The following is a 23,074-nucleotide window of genomic DNA, read 5'->3' as shown; positions in this document are numbered from 1 at the left end:
CGGCGCACGGCACCGACCGGAGCATTCACCCGTGCGAGAAACCCAACAGTGCTCTGCCACAGCGCCGCTTAACTGGACAGTCTCGTGTAGAGAAAGCAAAAGCGAACACTCTCTTTTGCCATCCTTTCCTTTTGGCAGCATTATCTTTATTAAGGATACTATCCAGGGTGTATGTTAGGTATTGGTGGCTGTGCACACAGACACGCGTGCGTATTTCTGCTTATGGGTTTTGAAATGAATCTACTGAGAAATCATCCGAAGTCAGACCAAACCCCCTAGCTCAAGATATATCCGGACAAGGCATAATTACAAAATAACGAATTTAGCACCAGCAGGGTCACAGGGGGGGCTCCGGGCCGGACCCGAGGGGCTGCTCGGGGCCGGACCCCAGGGGCTGCTCTGAAGTCAGACCAAACCCCCTAGCTCAAGACATATCCGGACAAGGCATAATTACAAAATAACGAATTTAGCACCAGCAGGGTCACAGGGGGGGCTCCGGGCCGGACCCGAGGCGCTGCTCGGGGCCGGGCCCGAGGGGCTGCCCCTCTCCGCTCCCGGGCCGGGCCCGAGGGACTGTCCCGCTCCGTTCCCGGGCCGGGCCCGAGGGGCTGTCCCGCTCCGCTCCCGGCGGGACGCGGCCGGCTCCGGGGCCGGGCAGCCCGCGTGGCGTGCCGGCTGCTCCGCGCCCGCAGGGCTCCGGGATGCGCGCTGCCTGCGGGGCTGGGTGTGCCGGTGCGGGGCCGGGGAAGGGCTCGGGACGAGCCTCGCTCTGCTCCGAGGGGAGGCAGGTCGCGCTTTCCCCCTTCCCGGGTGCCGGGCTGGGCTGTTGCAGCGCGATGCTAATCCCTATCAGGAGCACCGCGACGAATTTAAGGCGACCTCTGCTCCCTGCGAGTGCCATAAAAAGTTGGCACAGGTTGAGGTGGCCTTTGGGAAGGTCCCTGCTTCGCTGCTGGGAGGGAGGGATACCGAGGATGGGAAGGTTGGATTTATTCTCCAGAATCTGGCAAAGTGCTGTCTCAGGGAGAACAGTGCAAGGTGGTGACCTGAAACACTCTGGGGGTGCCAGGTGTTGCCTCATGTGGCAGCTGCCACGGAGCTGCCCTCCATCAGCTCAGCGGTTCTCTTCTGCACGCTTTCAGTTTTATAGCAACCTGTGCTGAGTTCCTGCTTAACCTCAAACCCCGAGAAGCAATGCTGCTTTTTATTTGTTCTGAACTTCTCTCTTTCTGTTTTTGTTCCCTGCGTTGTTTTCTGGTTTTGTTTGGTTGGGTTTTTTTGTTTTGGTTTTTGGTGGTTTTTTTTTTCAGGAACCAGTGAGTAATCAGTATCTGTTTATTCTTTATAACCCTTGTGATTCCCACCATAATTACTCTGAGTTATAAAAAAGCTTTAAATGCTTTCATTTAAGTGTTTTAATGTGTACCTTCTGCTTGTAATGTGTGTCCTGGGCTGGGGTGCAGTACTTCTTGTGGCAGCATCATGAGCTCTTTGCCCCAAGCTCATTTTTTGATTTTTAAAAAGCTCACGTTCTCTTCCGTGTGAGATGTAAAATACATCACTTGCAGGCATGCTTTGGAGCCAGTCTGCCACTGTTCACCAGCACAGCGGTTTTTCTACATGGAATTCAAGATTATGAGATACATTTTAGATTAATATTTCCATTTAAAAAAAACTTTTAAATATTATTCATAGAAGGAACTTTACAGAGATCCTGGAAAAACAACAGAAGGTTTGCAATTAGTAGGAGGAAGCTGAACGTGTGGTTTGATTTGCTTACGTGATGAGGCCGTGATTCTTTCGGGGTCCAAAGTATTTTCACACAATCTGGTGTCACGTGAAGATTTGTACCTTTACAGGGAGTATTCTTTTACTTTACATGCCAGTATGTGTAAATCTGATGAACTGCTGGAGGACTCCTTGACTCTGGTAACTTTTGCTCACATTTTAGAATTGCAATACTGGATGCAAATGAGACTTGGCAATGGTTGCAGTATTGTAGTGCACAAGCCATGATAAAATACACACTGAATGCATGCATTAACTCCTGTCTTAGTCATACCAAAACTCTTTGAAAAAATTGGTATAGATTGAGCAAGTGTGTTTTTGTTTGTTTGTTTGTTTTGGTTTCTGTGTTTTTGGTTTTTCTGTTTTCATTTGGGGGTTTTTGTTTGATTTTGTTTCCGTTTTGTTTTTGGTTGGTTTTTGCTTGGTTTTTTTCTTTGCTTATTCTTGTTTGTGTTTTTATTTGTCATTAAATCTCCCTCCCCTGCCCCCCCTTCTCCCCAGTGAAATTTGGGGGTGGAGGAGGACTCAGAGAAGTGCAATCCCATGAAAAGTGTGCAGGGGCTTTTTTTTCTCACGGAAAGAAGCTGAGATTTTCCTGGTGTAACGTTGCCCTTCATGTACAACAGTGGCTTTGTTAGGACTGAGACTGCCAGCAAATGCCAGGTGACAAAAGATGATAGGAGGACACACTAACAGTTCTTTGTTTTTCTTTTTCCCTCAAATAGGAATCAAGAATGCTTAAACTGGATTTATCATTCATCCTGCAACGAGCTTAAAACGCCTCTCCACAAAACTTTATGTCTGAGGTACTGTTTGTTTCTTTTAGCCAGCAGTAGTGACTAAGGCCTTGTCAGAATCTGTGGAAGGTGGGAAGGACATGGTTATTAACTTTTTATGAGCTGACTGTGACCCCCAGGACCTGTGCAAGTTGCTTGGATCACCAGGAGGTGAGTTAGTGACTGTGGGCACAGCACCCTGCAGCCCTGGCTCTGTTCTCACACCTTTGCTGTGCTCACCATCAAAGGGTCACTTGTGTTCAAATAAACTGTGAAGGCTCCCTGTCTTGATTAATCCATGCCTCTGCACGTGGTTGCAGGAGGGAAATGCAAGTTTAATATTCTGCAGGTTTTGGTTGTGGCAGGATATGTGTCACATTCATAACTGGGGAGCTGGATGTCTGCTGGAGTCTTGGGTTTGAGTTCCTGTGGGCTGTGCAGCTGCACCTCCTCACAGTGTTACTGTTTCAGCCGTGCATCTCTTCCATGAGCTAATGCCTTTTGGAAATATTAATGATCCATTCAAGGTCTTGGATTCATGGAATTTAAGGTGTTTGATGTTTGGTCACTAATATCATTGCTCTGCTATAAAATTTGGAGTATGAGTGCCTGTAGTAGGAGGTTTGTGTAGGTGAGTTGCCCAAATACCTCATGCAGATGACTTCATTTTCACTGTAGATTCCTAAGAAATATTGCTTATGTGAGTTTCATCCCCGGAAAAAAAAGTCTTTAAATCAAACCAATTTCAGCCTAATTTGACAGAGGTAGAGATTTAAAAAATAGTATTTGAAAGGTTTTGAGGGTTTTCTTTTATTTCCTAGAAACAACTTTTTGTGTCAAAAGGCATGAAGGGCTTTCTAGCATTGGCACTGAAGGAACAACCAGTGAGAGTTGCACTTCTGTTGTGTGCTTGGGAGCTGAATTTATAGGCGAAGAGCTTGGGAGACAGCAAGCTCCCTCAGTTCTCTTGTTCACGTGGAGCCTGGGTGCTGGGCTGCACAGTTCCTGCTGTGCTGCTGAAATCTGCCTTCCCTTGTGGACATTTCCCCTCTGCAGCCACTCAGACTGTTGCAGTTTTGTTTCTCTTGCAGGTAAATGGCAGGACAGAAAGTGGTGTGAAAACTTTGAGAGGCACTGAGAAGTCCAAGTAGGTCATTCATTGCTGGAGGATATGAGGGATGAGGTCTCCTATTTAACTTTTTCTGCTCTTTCTTGGCACGCATTCTGAAAGCCTGGCACTTCTCCATCCCTTTGGCACTTGCCTAAAACAATGGCAAGTAAGCTGAGCTGTTGTGGGATAGTAACAGAGTCTTGATTAAATTGCTGAGAGCCCCTTTCTCTTCCCTGCCAGGGCTGGTGGGTAAGCTGCACATGTGAATTAACTCCTTTGCATGGGTGAGGATGGTGTGATATATTTAGAACAGCTCTATCCACCCAGCTCTTTGTTGAAAGTTCCTGCCTGACTTCATGTTTCAGGCAGACAGAGTGAATTGTCTCTGATCTAGTTTTTGTTACTGAAAGATGAGCAATTAAATTGTTTCGATTTCTTAATTTCTGCCTGCCCCTGGTAAAGCAGGATCTGGTTCTCCAAAACAGTGAGGGCTTGATGAAACGTGATGGCTGAGCAGAATGACACAGCTCAGCACAGCTGATTTCAGCTGAATTAGAGAGTTTTCTGCTCAGTTTTGGCCAAAATGGGGCCCTATCTAAACTGCAAAGAGAAGGAAGGAAGAGCTGACAAACTCAGTGAGAGTGAGTTTATCAAAGAGCAATATCAGAGCAGAAATCCACCTAGCAAAGAGGCATCTGAGGTTAGCAGAGCAAAGGCAGAGGCGTGCCCTGTAAAAAGTAGTTCTGCAAAGGGGTTCTAGAAGTGTAGGAAGTATAAAAAGCATAAATCTAGAAAACTGCAAAGGATCCAGGTTCCTGTTTTCTCTCTTTTCTGTCACTGTATTCTCCCTTCTCTCAGCAGACAGGGAACTTCCCTTCAGGAGTATTGAAGGGAAGATCTAGAAATTGCTTCTCTACCACAAAAAAAATTTGATGCAACGTGAAGTTGCTCTGTGTGTGTGTTCCAAGCAGTGGATTTCCCCAGCAAATGTTAGTCTGGAGAGCAAACTGTCCATGTTAATGATACCAGAAAATGCTTAATTAGGTCAGAACGGGAGCAGCTCTTCAGATGATGTCTTGACATGTTGAAATCTTGCACATTCCAGAGGAAGTGCCAGGTGTGCAGGCAGTGAAGTCAGACTTTGCAGCATCTTCTGAGAAGGCAGCTAACCCAAACAGGGAATGCCAGTTTTCAAATTCAAAGTCATTGATGGACAAGATAGAAATAACTTTTATCTAAGTATTTTTGCACAACATTTCTACGTGGGGTGATTTGGTGGGGGGATTTTTTTCTTTTTTTTTTTCCTGGTTGCTTTTTAAAAAATATTATTATTTAATCTGAAAATGGTTCCTATTCTGCTGTAAGTGCTAGAACCTCAACTGTAATAAAAGTCTATTCTCTGCAAGGACTAAGGAACCCAGATTACCTCTCGCTACTTTGGATTTTCTGTTCACTTGTTTCTCTTGCTGCATAACCTTTCAACTTGGCTTTGAAGCTTGTGCCCAGCTTTCTGTTTCTAAATGTTGGTTTTTTTTAATGTATTGACGTGTTAATCTGTATTTTTCTTTCTTTGAGTTCTTGTTACTTGTCATATGTGGAGTTTTTCTTTCAAAAGTTTCCCCAAAAATTCTTTTGAAGGTCACCAAAAACATCCCAAACAAACCCTATACCAATTTTCCTACTCTTGGTAATATTTGATGGTAATTTTGTTTTTGGAGTATTTTTTTTTCCAATGTATATTTATGTTTAGATAGCATGCAGTGCCAACTTCAAGGGTGCTTAAGAAATAGGAATTTTCCATGCAAATTTGAACCCAGGCTTTTTACTATCTTATGAGAGTTTTATTGTAGGCAAATTGTTTACTAAAAATAATTTGAGATTTCATATATTATGAATTATTAAATACATGGATTTAATAGACAAGACCTGATGGAGGGAATATTAATTTGCTTGGTTGTGACTTAAACTAAAACATTCTTTGTGTTCCATATATAAATCTTTAACCAAACTACCCTTGCTTACAACATAGTTTTCTGGAGTCAAGTAGCTTCTTTCTACTCTTTGCTTTTTGATTAATTTATCTAAATTTTGTGTTTCAATACGAGGAATGTGTGTCCTGGTGCGTGTTTGTTTTTCTGTATTGCATATGCCACACACGATTCCTTTCAGCTCAGGCAACCTCCTTTAAAGGGGCCCTTCAGAGAATCACACTTAAAAGCCTCCAAGCTCTTTAGCTGTGTTTGTGTAGTTAATACTTTGCCCAATGCCTTGGCAGGTTTGCCTGGAGTTATTTCCCCTTGCAAATGTTGCTCTTTTAAAATCCGAGTTTTAGTGAGGTGATTCAAGGTATTAGTGCCCTGAAAAGAGCATTCATGTTTCAGGCTTTTTTTGTTACTTTATTACCGATTTCCAAATTGAAAGCTCTAATGACCTCTGAAATAAAACACCAACAAAGTAATCTTTGAGTAACCGGGTTTCATTAGACATTTTGAATCAGATTGTGCTAGCTGCTGATGGGCTGGGGTGGCTTTGGAGTTTTTCCATTGCTGCTGTGATGTCCCTCCTGGCAGTGTGCAGGCTGGGGTGCACTTTGGGGATACCCTGTCACTCTGTGCAGAGCTCTGGACAGAAAAGCATGGAGATTTAAGAGGTGTAAGTCCCTGTTTGGGTTTTAAAGAGAGATCTGTTTACGAGTGTTTGCAATTTGTTTACTTTAGAAACTAGGGGTTGGGCACATAAAAGGCTTTGTGTATCATCTGGTTCTTCATGAGACTTTTGTTGCTGACTTAGCTCTGCCATCTCTGTGATGTCACTTGTTACTGACTGGTCAGAATGAATTGTCTGTTGCACAGATAGCTCATTTGGGGAAAAAACCTTTGCTCTGGAAGCAGTGGTGTTGGTCACCACTCAGGTTTCTGGTACTTCAGGGGTTTGATGGAAGTGCAGGAATGGGCTTTAAAGCCTGCCCTGTGCTGCAGTCCCGCCAGGCTGTGGCAGCAGCAGCAGCACAAGGTGGTTCCTTCCCACCACGTGTGGTTTCCAGAGTGTCTGTGTACATATATTGATGCTTCCTTGAGCACTGTGTGTTGTAGTGACCAGTCAGTGTCACTCCAGTTGCCTGCTAAAGCTTTGTGCAAAGCTTCAGGTAGCCTATTTTCACTCAGTTCAGGAGAATCGTGTGCTCCAGTGAGAATGTGGATGCAGGTAAAGACTTGATCTAAAAGAACAAAGCTGAGGCTTAAATGGGAATGAATTGTTGATTTGTTTGGATGGTCTTGAAGTTCTGTATTCCCTTTGCTACTTTGATGGTGTTGGAGCTGAGATCTTTCTGGAATATGCAATCAAACTAGTTTAGGTTGGAAGGAACCTTTGAAAGTCATCTGGTTCAACCACCCTGCAGTGAGCAGGGACATCTTCAACGAGATCAGCTTGCTCAGGGCCCCAGCCAGCCTGGCCTTCAATGTTTCCAGGGATGGGGCAGCCACAGTTTCTCTGGGCAGCCTGTGCCAGTGTTTCACCACCCTCACTGTAAATAACTTCTACCTTATATCTAATCTAAATCAATCTTTTCCTAGTTTAAAGCCATTACCCCATGTTGTATCATAACAGGCACTGCTAAAAAGTTCTTCCCACTTATTCTCTTCTGTTTGAAGCAGAGTATTTTCTGCTGGTTGCAAGTTGAGGATTACTGATAGTACCTCAAAGGCATTTGGGTGAGAAGGCAGATGCAAGTTCCTTCTTGTTCAGGCTAGCAGTGGAAGCTCCAGCACACAATAAATGTACAACAAATGACTGGCTGTAGTTAGTTCCATGCTATTTTCAAACTTCTTGCTGTTCATGTGATGAAAGTTTAAAATTTATTGTGTTTCAGACTGAATCAGTTTAATTGTCACACCTACCTTTCACGTGTCAGGAAAGGGATATGGGAAATCTCTGAGTCTCAAGTATCTCCCAAGTAACAACTCCCCAGGAAAGTTGTTTGAGTGCTGATCTTTTAGGACATGTATTTTTCTTATGCTCATTATTTAGAGGACACCAAGTAACTCAAGCCTATTAAGTCCTGCTTGTTCTATCAGTGATTAGTGAGTGTAATCTGTTCTTGGCTTCTTTAGAAAAATTCTTTATGGATTCTAATCTGGGTTACTATGGCTAGTTAGATTTCAAAGAACAGCTTTTCTTGATTGTGCTGCTTTCTGAATCTTTTATCTGGTGTCCTGTAAATAATGTAGTTTATTCAGGACTGATTGATCTGAGCGTAGTGAACTATTATTGTAAACAGTAGCACTGCAGCCCAGAAATGAATACCTTGATTTTATTTATAACTTTGGGACCTTTCTTTGTGGTACACTGTTTAGACAGCAGACTGTGTAGGCAAGTGTGAGTGTTGGAGAGTGTGTGTGTGTACAGAGGTGGGTGTGTGAACCTACAAACGACAGAGTATCTTGTTACTGGGTCACAATCCCTTTCCAGCTGCAGGTGCCTCTAAGGACTTGTCCTTTTGCCTGTGGGAAACAGTCTGGCAGTAAGGCAAGACTGTGGGAATTTGGCTAATTTGTACTTACATGGTTGGAATGCAGCCAATTGTCACTTAGCTCTCCACTCATTGCATCTCCATTTCACTATTGTCTTTCTAGCCCCGAGCTCTTCAGAGGGGCTTGAGACACTGAATGTGATAAGAAATCCTCAGCTATATATTAAAAACACTTTCTAAAGCTTATCTTTACAGTGAATGCCACCGAGTGTCCTTTACCTAACTCCTCTCTTCTTGCTTTGAGCAGGACTTTGTTTCTGGGTGAAGAATGCAGACTATAAAGTGCGTGGTGGTCGGAGATGGCGCGGTGGGAAAAACTTGCCTCCTCATCAGCTACACCACCAACGCCTTCCCAGAGGAGTACATCCCTACTGTGTTTGACAACTACAGTGCCCAGATGACCGTGGATGGCCGGACAGTCAGCCTGAACCTCTGGGACACTGCGGGCCAGGAGGAGTACGACCGCCTGCGCACGCTCTCCTACCCCCAAACCAACGTCTTCATCATCTGCTTCTCCATCGGCAGCCCCTCCTCCTACGCCAACGTCCGGCACAAATGGCACCCTGAAGTTTCTCACCACTGTCCAAACGTCCCCATCCTTTTAGTGGGCACGAAGAGAGACTTGAGAAGTGACCTGGAAACGGTTAAAAAGTTGAAAGAGCAGAGCTTGGCTCCCACTACCCCGCAGCAGGGGACTTCGCTGGCCAAACAAATTGGAGCAGTCAAATATTTGGAGTGCTCGGCGCTGAATCAGGAGGGGGTTCGGGAGGTGTTTGCTGAGGCTGTCCGTGCAGTTCTGTATCCTGTGACAAAGAAGAACACAAGAAAATGTGTCCTATTGTAGTTGCCTTGGGTGATGGATGTTGGAAGTTGACTAGAATCTTGGAGGGCTTTCTAACGAGTTAAATTGAAGATTTGCATCTTGCACTAACAGCTCTAAGCAGAAAGGGTTTATACAATGAATATTCTTGCAGTCTTACTGCTTCAGGGAAACTGAAACAGAACAGGTTTTTTTTTTTCCAACTGAGAGGTCAAACACCTACTCTATTTCTAAAGTTCCAGTCTCCAGCTTCTCCAGGGATCACTTGATTATTTTAGTGGAGTAAAATAAAAGAGGAGACCTCTTTGAAGCCACTTCTTTACTAGACAGGCATCAGTTACTAGATTTGCTGAAAAGCACAAATCCTGATAACTTTGCTTTAAGTGTAGCTGCTGCTTTTCCCATCCTTTATTTACTGATTGAATTTGTTTTACAAACAGAAGTCTGGCTGTCCAGTTGTTTTGTCAATTTAAAGCTTGAAAACAATTTGTTTACTTGCAAAAATGCCTGAACTATTACTGAGATTCACCTTGTAGTGAACTGTGATTGATTGTCTGAAGAGTTAGCATGAGGCATGGTTAATGCAATGAGCAAGACCAAGGGAATACCTGCAATGATTTATTAATAGAAGCAGGAGCTGATTTCTCCTTATGTAAGGAACTTAGAATAATGATGACTCAGTCAAAGGAGTGATTTTCATAGTTTTGAGGTGAAGAAGTGGAAGAGTAGTTTAGATTCAAGTCTTCCATAATCTTCTAAACTGAGATTTTATTTCACTGTCCAAAGAGATGTTGCACCCTGAGAATAAAGTTTTAACAATTACCTTCTCAGGCTGACTGAGGTATTTAGGATGACACTTCTCAAAATGAGATTTTCAGTGTAATCCTTTTGATGAATCCCAGAGACTTGACAGCAGCCTGTTTGCTCTTGAGCAAGTGCTTAAATTCCTAACATTCTTGGGGCCACCATCTGAGATTTTTATGGCAAATTCCTTTGTTGTTTTTCTGTGAGAAGGCTGACAGAAAATTTGGAGGTTCTGTTTACAGGAACCCCTGCTTCTTCCTATTTTCAGTTCAGTCTGTAATGGTTAGCCAGTCACTGGATAGGATTACCTGGGTGGTTTTCTCCTCTCCTGGATGCTCAGTTCTTATACACTCTTTTTAACTGAAGTTCTATTTACATACTTTTTAACCTTCTTTAGCAGCTCTAGTAAGTGGCAGCTGGCTTTTATTTTCAGGATGTGCACTGTTCTTTATGTGTGGTTCCGGGACCAGCTGAGGAGTGAGCGCATGAGCCCTTCCTTAGACTCAACCTTCCAGCTCCGTGGCATGAAAGCAGCATGCTTCAAAGATACTTTGTGTGAAACCACTGGTGCTGGACTGGGCTTTGTTGTCTGAAGTTGACAGTGCTGTCTTTGTCTGCCTGCAGCCTCAATTGGTCATTCAGAACTTGCTTTTTTCTTGTGATTCCCACACATGCAAAACTGCACTGGTGTATACCCTGGTCAGGAAAAAAAAAAAAGTGCCTCATTTTAGCAAGATAACAGAAAATACATCAACAAGGTTATTAGGGATCTTGTGTTAATTTGACCTTGCCTTATCTGATGCTGGCAAAAATACCAGGTGGATAGAAACGTTTGCATTTGTGCCTAATTCCACTATTTGGATAGAAATGTGGGTATTTGTGCCCTGATTCCTCTGTTTGAAGAGGATGTGCCTTTCTTCAGCTGGTGTAACTGATGCTGACGCTAACTGCAGTTTTTTAATCTGAGACGTGCTCCTTCTGGTGCTGCTTTAGCCAAGTGAAACCCACAGGTTATAAACTGCAGTTAGTCCAAGTACTGGTGCTGTGGCCAGTGAACCAACACAGAGTTCCAAAGGCTGAGCACAGGCAGCACCAAAACACCCTTCTGCAGGATGCCTGCAGAAGCCTGCACACTCTGCACGTTTTTCTTCACCAAGTGCCATGGCCTGGAGTGTCTTTGTGCCTCTTGCACTTGCAGAGGAAGTGCTGTTCCAGATGTGGTTCCTGCCCTGAAGGCTGTAGAGAATTCACTGAGCTAACCTCTACTCACCACCTTCTGCCTTTGCTTTAGCTGTAGGCCTTTAGTGTGGGCTGGGCTTGCAGGCAGCAATTAACTCTGTGCCTTGTAATTCAAGATTATTTTCTGTAGGTAAATTTAAGTAACTGAGCAAATAGACTTTATCATGTTTAAAATGTATTTATTTAAGCCAGTGCACGTGGTTTGTTTTAATGCTGGTCAGACCTGAATCAACTGTCTAGTGACCCCGGTGCAAGCCCATAACCTTTGCTTTATTCAGAAATGTACTTTTGAAAGTCTGTGATACGTTTGAACTAGTCTTAAGAGGTGCCTGAAATTAAAAGTCTACCTTTTTTTTTTTTGGCTACATATATTTGCAGTTTTGTACTGAAGCTACTACTGTTTTTAAAAGTTTTTACTTTTTTACATACTGAAATCTTTTAATCCTGTGCCTTTTTGTGGTTATTCCTAACTGAATTACATGCATTTTGTGGAGAAGAAATCTTGTGAGCAAGTATTATTGCACAACCCCTCCATTTCTGTAGGCTCAAGCAGCCTTCCTGGAGTGAACTGGAAGAGAGTGTAGCGAGATAAAATTCAACTACTTAATCAATTTATTTGATTTGCTTACACTGTTGATTACATTATGCCAGAACACCTTATCCCCACTTAGATTACTTAGCAGATGGATTCCACAACAGTGCTGAGGAGAATAACAGGACAGTTATGAAAATGAGCAGAGGGAACTTTGAACCATCAAAGACTTTTTACTCACTTTGGAGAACCTGGTTATTTAAATGCTTTCTATTTCTGTCACCCTCTGACAGGGGTAAAACTCCTGGCTAGTAGCTGGTTTCCTCCAGCCTCTGCTTTCCACGAGGGTGAGCTTCAGAACAAATCCAGCAAGCTTTTCCTTTCAGTGGGCATTCTCCTTTCGTGATCCTCCTTCCTTTTTTTCCCCCTCCCTGGAATTCTTGGTCCTTTTTTTGTAAGTAGTCCAGTGCTTCAGTTTACAATCAGTTCTGTTTCTTCCATGCTTTATTTTTCTTCTGTGGGCAGTTGAAAAATACAGACTTGGCATAATCCCATGGTTGGATTTTGTCTTGTTTTGGGAGGTCAGAAAACTCAGTGTGGGTTTCCTGAACGGTCCAAGGTCCTTGGGTTTGTTACTGAACAGAGATGCAATGTGTATGTCTTAATTCACAGAAGAGACTCACTGTGAAGACACAGATTTTAACCTTTGCTTTGTGAATTATTTCTGAACCACTTGGTTTATTTTTTTTAAACACATCTGAAGCTGAGCAGTTCAGGAACTGTGTGTCCAAAGGATATCCACGCGGTGTGCTTAGATTTGGAAGTGCTTTCTTCAGTTTAGAGCTGTAGCTGTTTCTATGAGATTTAAACTAGAAGAACCTCCCTGTGCTCTGTGTCCGGGTGCTAAACAAACCTCACTGTAGAACCTTGGTGCTGCCTGGGCTGACCCCGAGAAGGGGACGGCTCTCACAGGGTCCCAGCCCGGGCAGCGAGCACCACCCAGCAGGGGAGCCCAGGCTCTGAAGTGTGGTACTGGTACATACACTGGCAACTTGATTTTACGCTATAAAATAATTTGTATTACATCTAACAGTTTCAAAGGATCTTTTCCTTTTTTTATTATTATTATTTTATAAATTATGCGTAATGACATTGTAATAAACCTTTCCTCACCTCTCTGGCTGTCGCGTTGACTCGCCTGCTGTTTGTCCCGCTCGGTGCTGAGGGCAGCTCTCTCCCGGGGAAGCCGGGCCCGCTCCCTGAGGCGATGAAGGAATTCTGGCGAGCGCGGAGCGGCTGCGCCTGCGCGCTGCGCCGGGCCGCGCGGGGGCGCTGTGGGCGGGGCCGCTGCCGGGCCGCTCCGGCCGCCGTTTCCGGCTCGCTCTCGGTGTCGGGCAGCGATGTCGGACTCGGAGAGCGAGGAGGAGGCGGACGGCGGCCGCGCCGAGCCCTTCTCCCTGGCCGGCTTCCTCTTCGGCAACATCAATGAGGCGGGGCAGCTGGAAGGGGACAGCGTCCTCGACAAGGTAGGGCCGTGTCGCTCCGGTGAGGCACGGCGGGGGGAGCCGGGGTGCCTGGGGCCACCTGTGGGCTATCCCGGGTGAAGCGGGCTGAGCCGCTTTGCGCGGGACGGACCGGGGTACCCCGGGCTCTGCCGGGATGTGTCCAGGACAGCTCGGGGTGTCCCGGGGGGGCTCGGGGCAGCCCCCAGGCGGCACCCGCAGCCCCCGGCTCTGGTCTCCCCAGGAATCCAAGAAGCACCTGGCCGGGCTGGGCGTGCTGGGGCTGGGCAACCTCATCACCGAGATCACCGCCAGCGAGGAGGAGAGCGCCGAGAGCGAGGGGGCGCAGCTGGACGAGGAAGGTTTGGCGCTGGGGGGCTGCGGGCTCACGGCTCCTGCTGGGGAGAACGAAATGCACCCGGCTCTGCGGGGAATACCGCGGTGGGCTCTGCTCAGGGGCCCTGTCAAACGCCTTCCCTTCTCCACCTTGCCAAACAGAGTCCCAATCAATTCTGCACCTGTTCACTTTCATTTTTTATGAGTATTTTTTCTTTTACTTGTCTCTCCTCCTTCATAAATAAGTTTAATCTGCGTTTGCGTTAAAGAAGCCTACTTGGCACACAGCATTGTGATATCTCTTTCTGAACTTGTTGAGCAGTTTTCACGAGTAAGTGATAGCTCACTGTGCTAAATTTGCTTGCTTACCAATCCTTTAGGGGAAATTCAGAGCCATGAGAACTGTTGATCAGAATGAGGGGAACAGTACTCTGGTGGGAGATGCCAATCAGATAGTTTTGTTTTTTTTAAATAAAGGAAGCATAGCAAAGGATTCATAAGCACCTAGTGAAGCCTGATGTAACTAATACAGGTTGGGATAAAGCTTTGTGTTCCTCCTAGGCTGGGTTAAGAGCACCGAGGATGCTGTTGATTACTCAGACATCACTGAGGTGGCCGAGGATGAGAGCCGTCGGTACAAGCAGGCCATGGGCAGCCTGCAGCCAGCCCGAAGGCCAGGTAAGGGGCAGCAGCTCTGCTGTGGGGGCTGTGCTGGGGCATTGTGCTTTTCACTCCTTGCTTCAGGAGCTCAGTATCAGCTGTTGTGAAACTCTCTTCACTGGATGAAGCCACTGCTTGCTGTCTTCCTCTTTTAAGGAATCTGTTCCTAATTGGAGTCACTTCAATCTTAGTGTCTCTCTCCTGTTTTACTCCTGAATTTATTTTTAAGAGTCTGCAGAAAGTACCTTGGTTTTTTTGTTGGTCCCAGGTGTCTCTGTCTGTATTCTAGCCTAGAATGTGATTTCAAAAACAAGCAGTTTTTCCATTTCAGTAGCTGCTAGTGGAAATGCTACATCTTGGCATGTTCTTTAAAGATGTCCTACACTTAATCTTTCTGGTGACTTTTTGTGGTTAGTGAGATATAAAGGTGATTTTGACTTTTTAACCCACCTTTTCTTTATTTCTTCTACAAAGAGTGAAAAAAAGGATGTGATAGCAGAATATATAAACACATAGGCAAATTGTGAGTAAAAGGAGGTCATAGCAGAATATATACATACACATGGATTTTAAGTGCTTCAGTCATCTTTCTGCCAGTTTCTCTTTGTCCTTCCTTCCTGCTATTTTTTAAATTTACATTTTGCAAGTGCATTTGTGCAGGAGGCTGAACTGCTAAGAGTTTTCATCTAGTTACCAGATAAGAATGGTGTCTATGCCATCAGGTTTGAGACAGAATAAATGGAAAGGGTGCCTGGTTTTGTTTTATTATCTGCTTAACATCTGGTCTCCTGCCCTGGCTGGTTAGATGAAGATGAGGATGATTACGATGCTGACTGTGAAGACATTGATTCCAAGCTGATGCCACCACCACCACCCCCTCCAGTACCCGGAAAAAAAGAAGATGAAAAGGATGCAGCTGCCACTGGTGAGTGAGGACTTTCTTCTTGTCTCTGGCAATGTGAATGTCTGAAGAAAGTGAGCTCTTCTGTGTGGCAGTTGTGCGGCACCGCGCGTCACCCAGACTCGGTCTGCAGGCTGCACCTGGAGGTGAGTGTTTGTGGTGGCCCAGGATTGCCTGAAGCCTGGGGTATTGTATTTCCAGTGACTGTTGAAATGCCCATATTGACAATGAAACTGGTTTTTTTTATCTCATCCTCTCAGTTGTGGCTGGGGAATTCACCTGGAACGCTTAGGATAAAATGAAAGGTTAAGCCAGAATGGTACTTAGAACGCCTGAACAGGCTTAATTTTTGCATAACTTCATATAAACAGTAAACGTGGCACTATGGGGTTATGCTAGGGGAGAGGGAGGAGGCCTGTTTGTTTATAGGTACTTGTTCTATTGTAGTATCTGAAGATGGAGACGGTATCATTTTGCCCTCCATCATTGCTCCTTCCTCTGCTGCCTCCCACAAGGTGGATTTCAGCAGCAGCTCTGATTCTGAGTCAGAGATGGGACCTGAAGAAGCCAGGCAGGCAGAATCCAAGGAAGGCAAACTCACACTTCCTCTTGCAGGAATCATGCAGCGAGATGCTACCAAACAGTTGCCAAGTGTTACAGAGCTCTTCCCAGAATTTCGACCAGGCAAGGTATTGTAAGAGATATGTGGAAGAGATGTATCCTCTAAATATGCGTTGTACAGTGCTTAGGGGTGTCTGCTCAGTAATCACATAGATGTTCTTGCTCACTCAGTACTTTCTTTAGTTTCTGTGTGCTGCTGTTTCCAGATTGATTTTATCTAATAATATTCCTGCCATTTCCAGGAATTTCTTAAAGAAATTTCTGTAAATCAGGGTGTGAATGTTTTGGTGACCATAGCAAAGGCCTGTTGATTTGTTACTTTTGCCAGATGATTAAAAACCAGTGCTAATCTGTCTGCTTCCTGGCTTTTCTGGTAAATACTTGCTCCTCCTTTTATGCTGTCCTGAACTTGGTGTGCTTTTCCTGTAACAATTTGTGATCGGTATCTTTACTTAATTCTCTCTTGAAATTGCTCTGAGCATAAATTAGAAATCACCTCAAAGCAAGTTGGTTCAAAGAATGGTTGGGTTTTGCACAAAGCAAATTCATTACAATTCTTTACTAAACGTTCCCAAATAGAAAATGCAGTTTATGTATTTCAGTAATTATTTTGGAAGTTTTAAAGCTGTCAAGAATAGAGGAAAAGCAGACTTTTGTGTCCATTTAACCTGTTAGCAGTTTAACTATGGCTGAGACTTTTGGTCTTCATGACAAGTCATTGAAACTGGATAAAGGGTTTGTAAATAATCTGTGGGAGTTTTGGAAAGAAGGTTTACATGGATAAGCAGAGGTGGACAGAATGGTGTCATATAAACATTTCCTTGGGAAAAGAAATGTAACAGATCAGTGTAACAGATTAACAGAGACCATTAATAGGGTATATTTGCAAATCTTTGGTTCTAATTCCTGTTACCTAAATATGTCAGTTAATTTAGAAATAATTTCTTACCTTTTTAAGAGAGTTCTTAGAAGAAAATAATAAATTTAAGTGTTTAAAATCCAGCAATCATACCCATAGAAGGAACAGGAGAGAAAATTTATCATTACTGTGTGTACAGGTTATGGAGATGTGCAGTATAGGGGAACTGCATTATAATGGAAGTAAAAATAGGTGTATTATTTCTCGGCCATATTATCTACCTTTTTGCTTAAGAAATCTCTATATGGCTCTATTTTAGCTTGTCTCTTTTGCTGATAATTTTATCAACTCTTCTTCAACCTCCATCTGTCTTTCTGAAGATTGTGGATTGTTCAGAATGAAAATCAGTTGCTTCCAGGTGGTGTCTAACCACATGTCCAATATGTAAAGGCAGTCTTTCTTCCCTCTGTCTTTCTCTGTGTCTGAAATTAAGAATATATTCTTTTGAAAAGGAGTGATCCATCAAACAGAAGGATCAGAAACTTTTGTTTCAACTATAACAGGAAGCTGTTAATTGCATTGGGAACTGGGGTGGTACCACAGGCCAAGCTTCTGAATTTCAGAGTACTCTCTTGCATTAGTGTTCTTTGGGTGAGGGCAAGCATTCCGCAGTGTCTGTTTTAGTCTGATGCCCTTGTTTTGCCACTGCAGGTGCTGCGTTTCCTGCGTCTCTTTGGCCCTGGGAAGAACGTTCCGTCGGTGTGGCGAAGTGCCCGGAGGAAGCGCAAGAAGAAGCACCGGGAGCTGGCACAGGAAGTGCAGATACAGGAGGGTGAAGTTGTGGTTGAGAGTGGAGTGGAAGGAAAATCTCCTTGGGAGTATGAGTTTGCTGCTCCTCCCCCTCCTGAGCAGTGCCTTTCAGATGATGAGGTGGGATATCTGAGACTTAGAGAGGGTCACCAGCTAGTGCTGGGGGTAGTGGTGGATTGGACAGCAACTTTTAGAGGGAGGAGCTTTTCCCTCAAAAGAAAAGTGGAGAACAGAGTTGGCTTGTATTCCAGCTGGGCAGCAGCTCTTCTCCAAATACTAGTCAGTGACTTCAGGTGATTGCTTTTTACTGAGAAGGCTGCATCCGTGGTTCAGGATCAATAGGAGAGCTTACCCTCTTTGTATCAAGAAGGAATCTCTGTGTTCTTGGAAGTCTAATTGCAGAACATTCTTGAGGCAGCTAGTAAGTATGGAAAAGAACTTCTTAGAAACATTTTTCTTCTATAAGAGTAAGCTGGGAAACTCGGGAGGAAGAGACCTCTTACTGGCACTTAGATAAACCACCAGTGTAACCATTCCCTCCTTGCTGTGCTTCAGATTACCATGATGGCACCTGTGGAGTCGAAATTTTCCCAGTCCACTGGTGACACAGACAAGGTGACAGACACCAAGCCCAAGGTGGCCGAGTGGCGCTACGGCCCCGCCCAGCTCTGGTACGACATGCTGGGCATCCCCGAAGATGGCAGTGGCTTTGATTATGGCTTCAAGCTGAAGGAGAAGAACGAGGAGGAGGAGGCTAAAGGACACACAGAGGAGGGGGTGAGAGGGAAAGTGTGGGGATGGATGTGGGGATTGCTGCACAGTGGGAATCTGGTGGATTGCTGTGCGCTGTGCAAAGTGAGATGTTGAATTTTCCTCCTTTAGTTTGGAAGGATGTCTTTCAAGCCAACAATTATTACTCCCTTCCAGGATGCAGAATCATCGAAGGAGAAGGATGATCTGCTAGCTGATGAGCACTTCCTCATGGTGACACAGCTCCAGTGGGAGGATGATGTCATCTGGAATGGGGAGGATGTCAAGCACAAAGGGACTAAGACGCAGCGTGCCAGCTTGGCAGGCTGGCTGCCATCCAGCATGACCAGAAATGCCACTGCCTACAATGCCCAGCAAGGTGATCAGGGCTCTGACAGCAGCTTTACTTGCTGTAGTGAGCTGACTCATTACGTGCTCAACTGCAGCACTCAGTAAAATTGTACATATACAGTTGCATGTCTCAAATGTAGAACATAATTCCCCCTGTCAGGGGGTGCTTTTTGGCAAAATCACAGCTCCACTGAGAATTCTGAGAGTTGGTTTCTTTCCAAAACCAGAGTAAGTCACTTCTGTTAAAAAACCCCTATCCCAGCTCTGTCTTTCTTCTTCCCATGTGGAATACCAGATGCTGGATCCATCTACATTAATATCAAGGAAAGCTGCCCTTAGGATTTTCTCTTTTTATAAGCTAGTGGAATTTTGTTTGCTTTTGCTTTTAATTTGAAGAATTATGTAGAAGTCTTCAGAAGTTTCGCTCAGCTAAAAATTCTATTGTTTTTTCTAGATAGCAAGTAACAATTCTTACAAGCCTCAGCCTTCTTTTAGACATGGATGCATTTTAAATTGAAATTGTTCATGTGGAATGAATGTTTGTCTTCTGTTTGTCATATCTTATCCTGCTTCTGAAAGGAAAGACTAATGGGGATGCCAGATCTTTATTGGGTACCAGTGTCAATTCTTTAGTGTTCAGCTGTGAGTACAAGACACTGAGGTGTTGGATGGGTGAATTGGAGGTTCTTTGAAGAGGCTGCAGACTCCAGCAGTCAGCTCTGTGTGAAATGTTTTTTTAAGCTTTCCCGCAGTTCTAATGACACATGTCACTCTTTGGGATATGAGCAGTAGGTTTTCAGGCTGAAATTCACTCTCCATGCAACCCCCAGTCCTGGTTTGAGGCACTGCAGTGTCCCTGACCCTCCCACTCAAGCTGACCTTGCTTTTGTTTTCCTTTTCTCTAGGCTTGAACCGCAGTGGCTCTTTGCTCAATTCACCAATTCCTCTAGCACAGAAACCCAATGTGGCAGGAGTCCTGGGCATAGCAAAGTGCAAGGAAAAGGCCCCTGAACAGCAAGGTAATGGCTCATGAATAGGTGCATGTGACACTAATTTTTGTGGTAGAAGGGCTACTTGTTTGCTCTAAAACTTTCTGGAGGCTGTGTTTCAAAAGAGCAAAATCTCTGAGCATTGGTAAAGCTCAAACTTGGGGCTCTACTTCCTCTTTGCTTTCAAGATCAGTTTTCTTTTGCTTTTTAGAGGTCCTCCCTCAAGCAGCCTGAAAGGTGGGGAAGGTAGAGGCAGTAAGATGTGGGAGTGAGTTCTGAAATAGTTTTCTGTGTATAAAATTCTCAAGGGTTCTGCTTTATGATTGTTGCAGTTTCCCTGGATGAAGACAAGCCCTGGTACTCCATTTTCCCAATTGATAATGAAGAGTTAGTGTATGGCCGTTGGGAAGACAATATCATCTGGGATGACCAGGCAATGGAAACCTACTTGGATCCCCCTGTCTTAACACTTGATCCAAATGATGAAAACATAATTCTAGGTATGTTTATGGCATCCAGAAAATTGAATTGACTGTGAAAAGACAAGGGGAAATGAAAGCAAGGGTTTGTAATCACACTGTGGTGGAAATAAATGGACTGGGGCAATACTTAAGGCCTTCCTTTGTTCTGGCTTTTGAAGTTAATTTGCAAGTCAAAGGCCTAAGCAGGAGGTGGCAATGCTAATAACCTTTATTGTTGAGGTGTACACATTCAACTTCTAAGTTAAGTGCACTGAGAGGAAAGCAAAAATTAATGCATTGAAAGTTAAGTCCAATGTGATTAATCTGGCTCTTGATGTGTTTTGGGAGTGACTGTCTTAATCTGACTTGCACGCATGTTGGTTTGAAGAGAAAAGGTAGGGATGTAAACTTGTGCTTTTAGAAATTCCTGATGAAAAGGAAGAGATGACTTTGAACTCTCCATCCAAGGAGAACAAGAAAGAATCTTCTCTAAAGAAGAGTCGGATTCTGTTGGGAAAAACAGGTGTCATCAAGGAAGAGCCACAGCAGGTCAGCAAAAGCTTTAGCATCATCTCCAGGGTTTGGAATGATGAGGAGGGAGTGAGGTTTTGAGATTTTTTTGACACTTCTCTCTCTGTTAAAAATGGAATTAGAACATGTCTCAGCCAGAGGTGAAGGATCCCTGGAACCTCTCCAATGATGAGTTTTACTACCCCAAACAGCAGGGACTTCGAGGAACCTTTGGAGGCAACATCATCCAGGTAGTCACAATAGTCTTCACTGGGAGAGAGCTTGAGTGTCTTGGTAGGAGGTTTCTAGCTGAAGATTTGTAGAAAAACAGAATTTTGCTTACAGCAAGTTAGTTAAGACTTCATGAGAGATATTTTTAATGTTCAATTAAAATGAGGAGTTCGAACAAATTTTTATTGATTGCCCCACAAACTGAGTTTTAATTGCTTGATTTTCCTGTTTCCTACTCGCCATGCTTTTGTTTTGTGTCTTATTATGTAGTATTCTTTGTAAACCAATAGTGGGAGGGGAGAAGGAGGTGCAGTTTGTACTTCTGCTGCTACTGTGTGTCTTAGTCTGAATATTATAAAATTGATTTAGTTACTGATGAACATGAATTACTGCTCACCAGCCCTAGGTGAGGAGATGAAGGTTTTTTTCTTCCTTCTTTGTGGAATTCAGTGACTTCTAAAACCTCATCTGACTCCAGCATCTTCTGTAATGGGAAAACTGTGTAATTCCAAATTACTTTCTCCCCCACTGCTAGAGATAATGGCTTCACATGTAATTCCTGATTAGTAAAAAGATCCCACCATTGGGTACCATTTGAAATAGTAAAATTGAAGTCATCTCTGTATGCAAAGGAAAGATCTTTCGATGGAAGTAAACACTTTTCTGTCAAAAGGCAACATTTATGATGACAAGTGAATTTCAGTGCCCTTGTGTTTCTGCTAGGAGACCTAAAAATATCCACGGGCTCTCTTATTGAAGGTTTAACAGGACAGGACGATGATCTTGCTTTTGAGGTGGTGATGTCCCTCTTAGCACAGCTTTTGTTCTGTACCAGCACTCCATCCCAGCAGTGGAGCTGCGCCAGCCGTTCTTTCCCACCCACATGGGTCCCATGAAGCTCCGCCAATTCCATCGGCCTCCCCTGAAGAAATATTCCTTTGGAGCCTTGTCCCAGCCCGGGCCCCACGCCGTGCAGCCTCTGCTGAAGCACATCAAGAAGAAAGCCAAGGTAGAGCTGCTGCAGTGTGCCTGTGTGTGGCTCGTGGCAGGGGGATGAACTGTTGTGCTGACGCTGTCCCTGTCCCGGCACAGATGAGGGAGCAGGAGCGGCAGGCCTCGGGCGGGGGGGAGATGTTCTTCATGCGCACACCACAGGACCTCACTGGCAAGGATGGAGATCTCATCCTGGCTGAGTACAGTGAGGAGAACGCCCCTCTGATGATGCAGGTTGGCATGGCAACAAAGATTAAAAATTACTACAAGAGGGTGAGTATGCAGATTCTGCTGTCGGACAGTGATTTCCCTCTGCCTCTCACTGAGAGCTAACAGCACTTCCGTTGCACCTTCCAGAAACCTGGCAAAGATCCAGGGGCTCCAGACTGTAAATATGGAGAGACTGTTTATTGTCACACTTCACCCTTCCTGGGTTCTCTGCATCCAGGCCAGTTACTGCAGGTGAGAAATGAGGTTTTGACATTTAAAAGACTGATAAGTTGGATGTGGCATCATAGGCAGAGTACCTTTTACAAGCCCTATTCAATCACAAACAATGCTCAGCTTCCAAAAAAACCACCAGCTTCCTTTTCAGTTCCAGTTTATGTCTCTTTGCTTACTTGTAATAGTAATTACTATTACTAATTCAGTTCCTAGCTTTTTTTTTTTTTTTCCCTGCTACGTGCTTTTTAAAGTTGTTGTAGGAGTTACAAGAATTGCAGGAAGTGAATCTTTGCTGTTTTTCTTAGTAATGGCATTAGAAATAGTGTTAGAGAGGACTGATGGGAAAACCAACGCTGTTTGAATGCTGGGGAGCTCAATAAATAGGTGTTGGAGGGGATAGAAAACATGGATTTCTCACAGTCTAGGATTTGATATGTACCTTCTGAGAGCTGTACTTCTAGTTTTTGGATGCCACTTGCTAGTCAGGTGTACAGGCTTCTGCTTTTATGAGCCTCTCTCTGTTGTTAAAATATATACATTTGAGATGGGGAGAGGAATTAAGAATGTTAAAAGGACCACCTGGCTAATAATCCATTAATGTAAATATAAATGGATTTCAGTTAATGCTAGCTGCTCTTCCTGCAGCAATCATTTTTCCATTGTGTACCACAGGAAAAAGGTAAGGTGAAGGTTCATATCAGAGATTTATTACAGAACTAACAATGCTAATTGTGTGTTGGGTTGGTTTCTGTGTTATTGTGCCCTTTTGCAGATGTGTTCTTTCTGCCTTTTTTTTGAAAGTGCCTCCTTAAAGGACTTGAAGTACCTCTCAATGTCCAAAGAGCCCTTCAACCTCTGCATTTGTTCTAGTGTTTCTTAAGCTTTTGTTCTTCATGCTTGACTATTCCCTGCACATCTACATATGCTATGATTTTAATAATGGTACACCATTGCGATGAACCTTGAGGTGTTGTTTTGTCTTAAGATCCTTTTTGTAGATTGTATGACAGAAGATTTGATCAAAACTTTTGAACTTTGATTTGTTTCTCTTAACA

At 44.1% G+C, this 23,074-nt stretch overlaps 2 protein-coding genes across 10 annotated transcripts in view; both read left to right on the top strand.

Moving 5' to 3' along the window:
• Positions 1-665: 665 nt before the first annotated feature.
• Positions 666-12,781, top strand: LOC120506184 (rho-related GTP-binding protein RhoG-like). Of its 4 annotated transcripts, none has more exons than XM_039717459.1 (3): positions 666-2,594; positions 3,656-3,711; positions 8,454-12,781. In XM_039717459.1, the coding sequence occupies exon 3, from the start codon at positions 8,475-8,477 to the stop codon at positions 9,048-9,050; it is 576 nt and encodes a 191-aa protein (XP_039573393.1). In that variant the 5' UTR covers positions 666-2,594; positions 3,656-3,711; positions 8,454-8,474; the 3' UTR covers positions 9,051-12,781. The 4 variants fall into 4 exon arrangements, with proteins under 4 accessions (XP_039573393.1, XP_039573391.1, XP_039573392.1 ...); XM_039717457.1 differs by having other exon boundaries at positions 666-2,735; XM_039717458.1 differs by lacking the exon at positions 3,656-3,711 and having other exon boundaries at positions 668-2,594.
• Positions 12,782-12,961: 180 nt separating this feature from the next.
• The window catches only part of TAF1 (TATA-box binding protein associated factor 1), a 29,029-nt gene continuing 18,916 nt past the window's right edge, over positions 12,962-23,074 (top strand). For 3 of the 6 annotated variants that reach the window (XM_039717445.1, XM_039717442.1, XM_039717441.1), the window contains exons 1-16: positions 12,962-13,127; positions 13,348-13,465; positions 14,001-14,117; positions 14,905-15,024; positions 15,096-15,146; positions 15,616-15,689; positions 17,192-17,410; positions 17,846-18,067; positions 18,218-18,419; positions 19,297-19,410; positions 19,713-19,880; positions 20,263-20,390; positions 20,495-20,602; positions 21,418-21,591; positions 21,675-21,848; positions 21,933-22,037. In XM_039717445.1, the coding sequence (XP_039573379.1) occupies positions 13,002-13,127; positions 13,348-13,465; positions 14,001-14,117; positions 14,905-15,024; positions 15,096-15,146; positions 15,616-15,689; positions 17,192-17,410; positions 17,846-18,067; positions 18,218-18,419; positions 19,297-19,410; positions 19,713-19,880; positions 20,263-20,390; positions 20,495-20,602; positions 21,418-21,591; positions 21,675-21,848; positions 21,933-22,037 (2,220 nt within the window). In that variant the 5' untranslated portion in view covers positions 12,962-13,001. The remainder of the gene's footprint in view (positions 13,128-13,347; positions 13,466-14,000; positions 14,118-14,904; positions 15,025-15,095; positions 15,147-15,615; positions 15,690-17,191; positions 17,411-17,845; positions 18,068-18,217; positions 18,420-19,296; positions 19,411-19,712; positions 19,881-20,262; positions 20,391-20,494; positions 20,603-21,417; positions 21,592-21,674; positions 21,849-21,932; positions 22,038-23,074) is intronic. The other 3 variants (XM_039717444.1, XM_039717443.1, XM_039717446.1) reach the window with 3 other exon arrangements.

Source organism: Passer montanus, unplaced genomic scaffold (genome assembly GCF_014805655.1).
Source record: "Passer montanus isolate IOZ18808 unplaced genomic scaffold, ASM1480565v1 scaffold38, whole genome shotgun sequence".
NCBI classification, from domain to species: domain Eukaryota; kingdom Metazoa; phylum Chordata; class Aves; order Passeriformes; family Passeridae; genus Passer; species Passer montanus.
The sequence above is the reverse complement of the archived record's forward strand: the minus strand, read 5'-3'. Positions and strand labels throughout refer to the sequence as shown.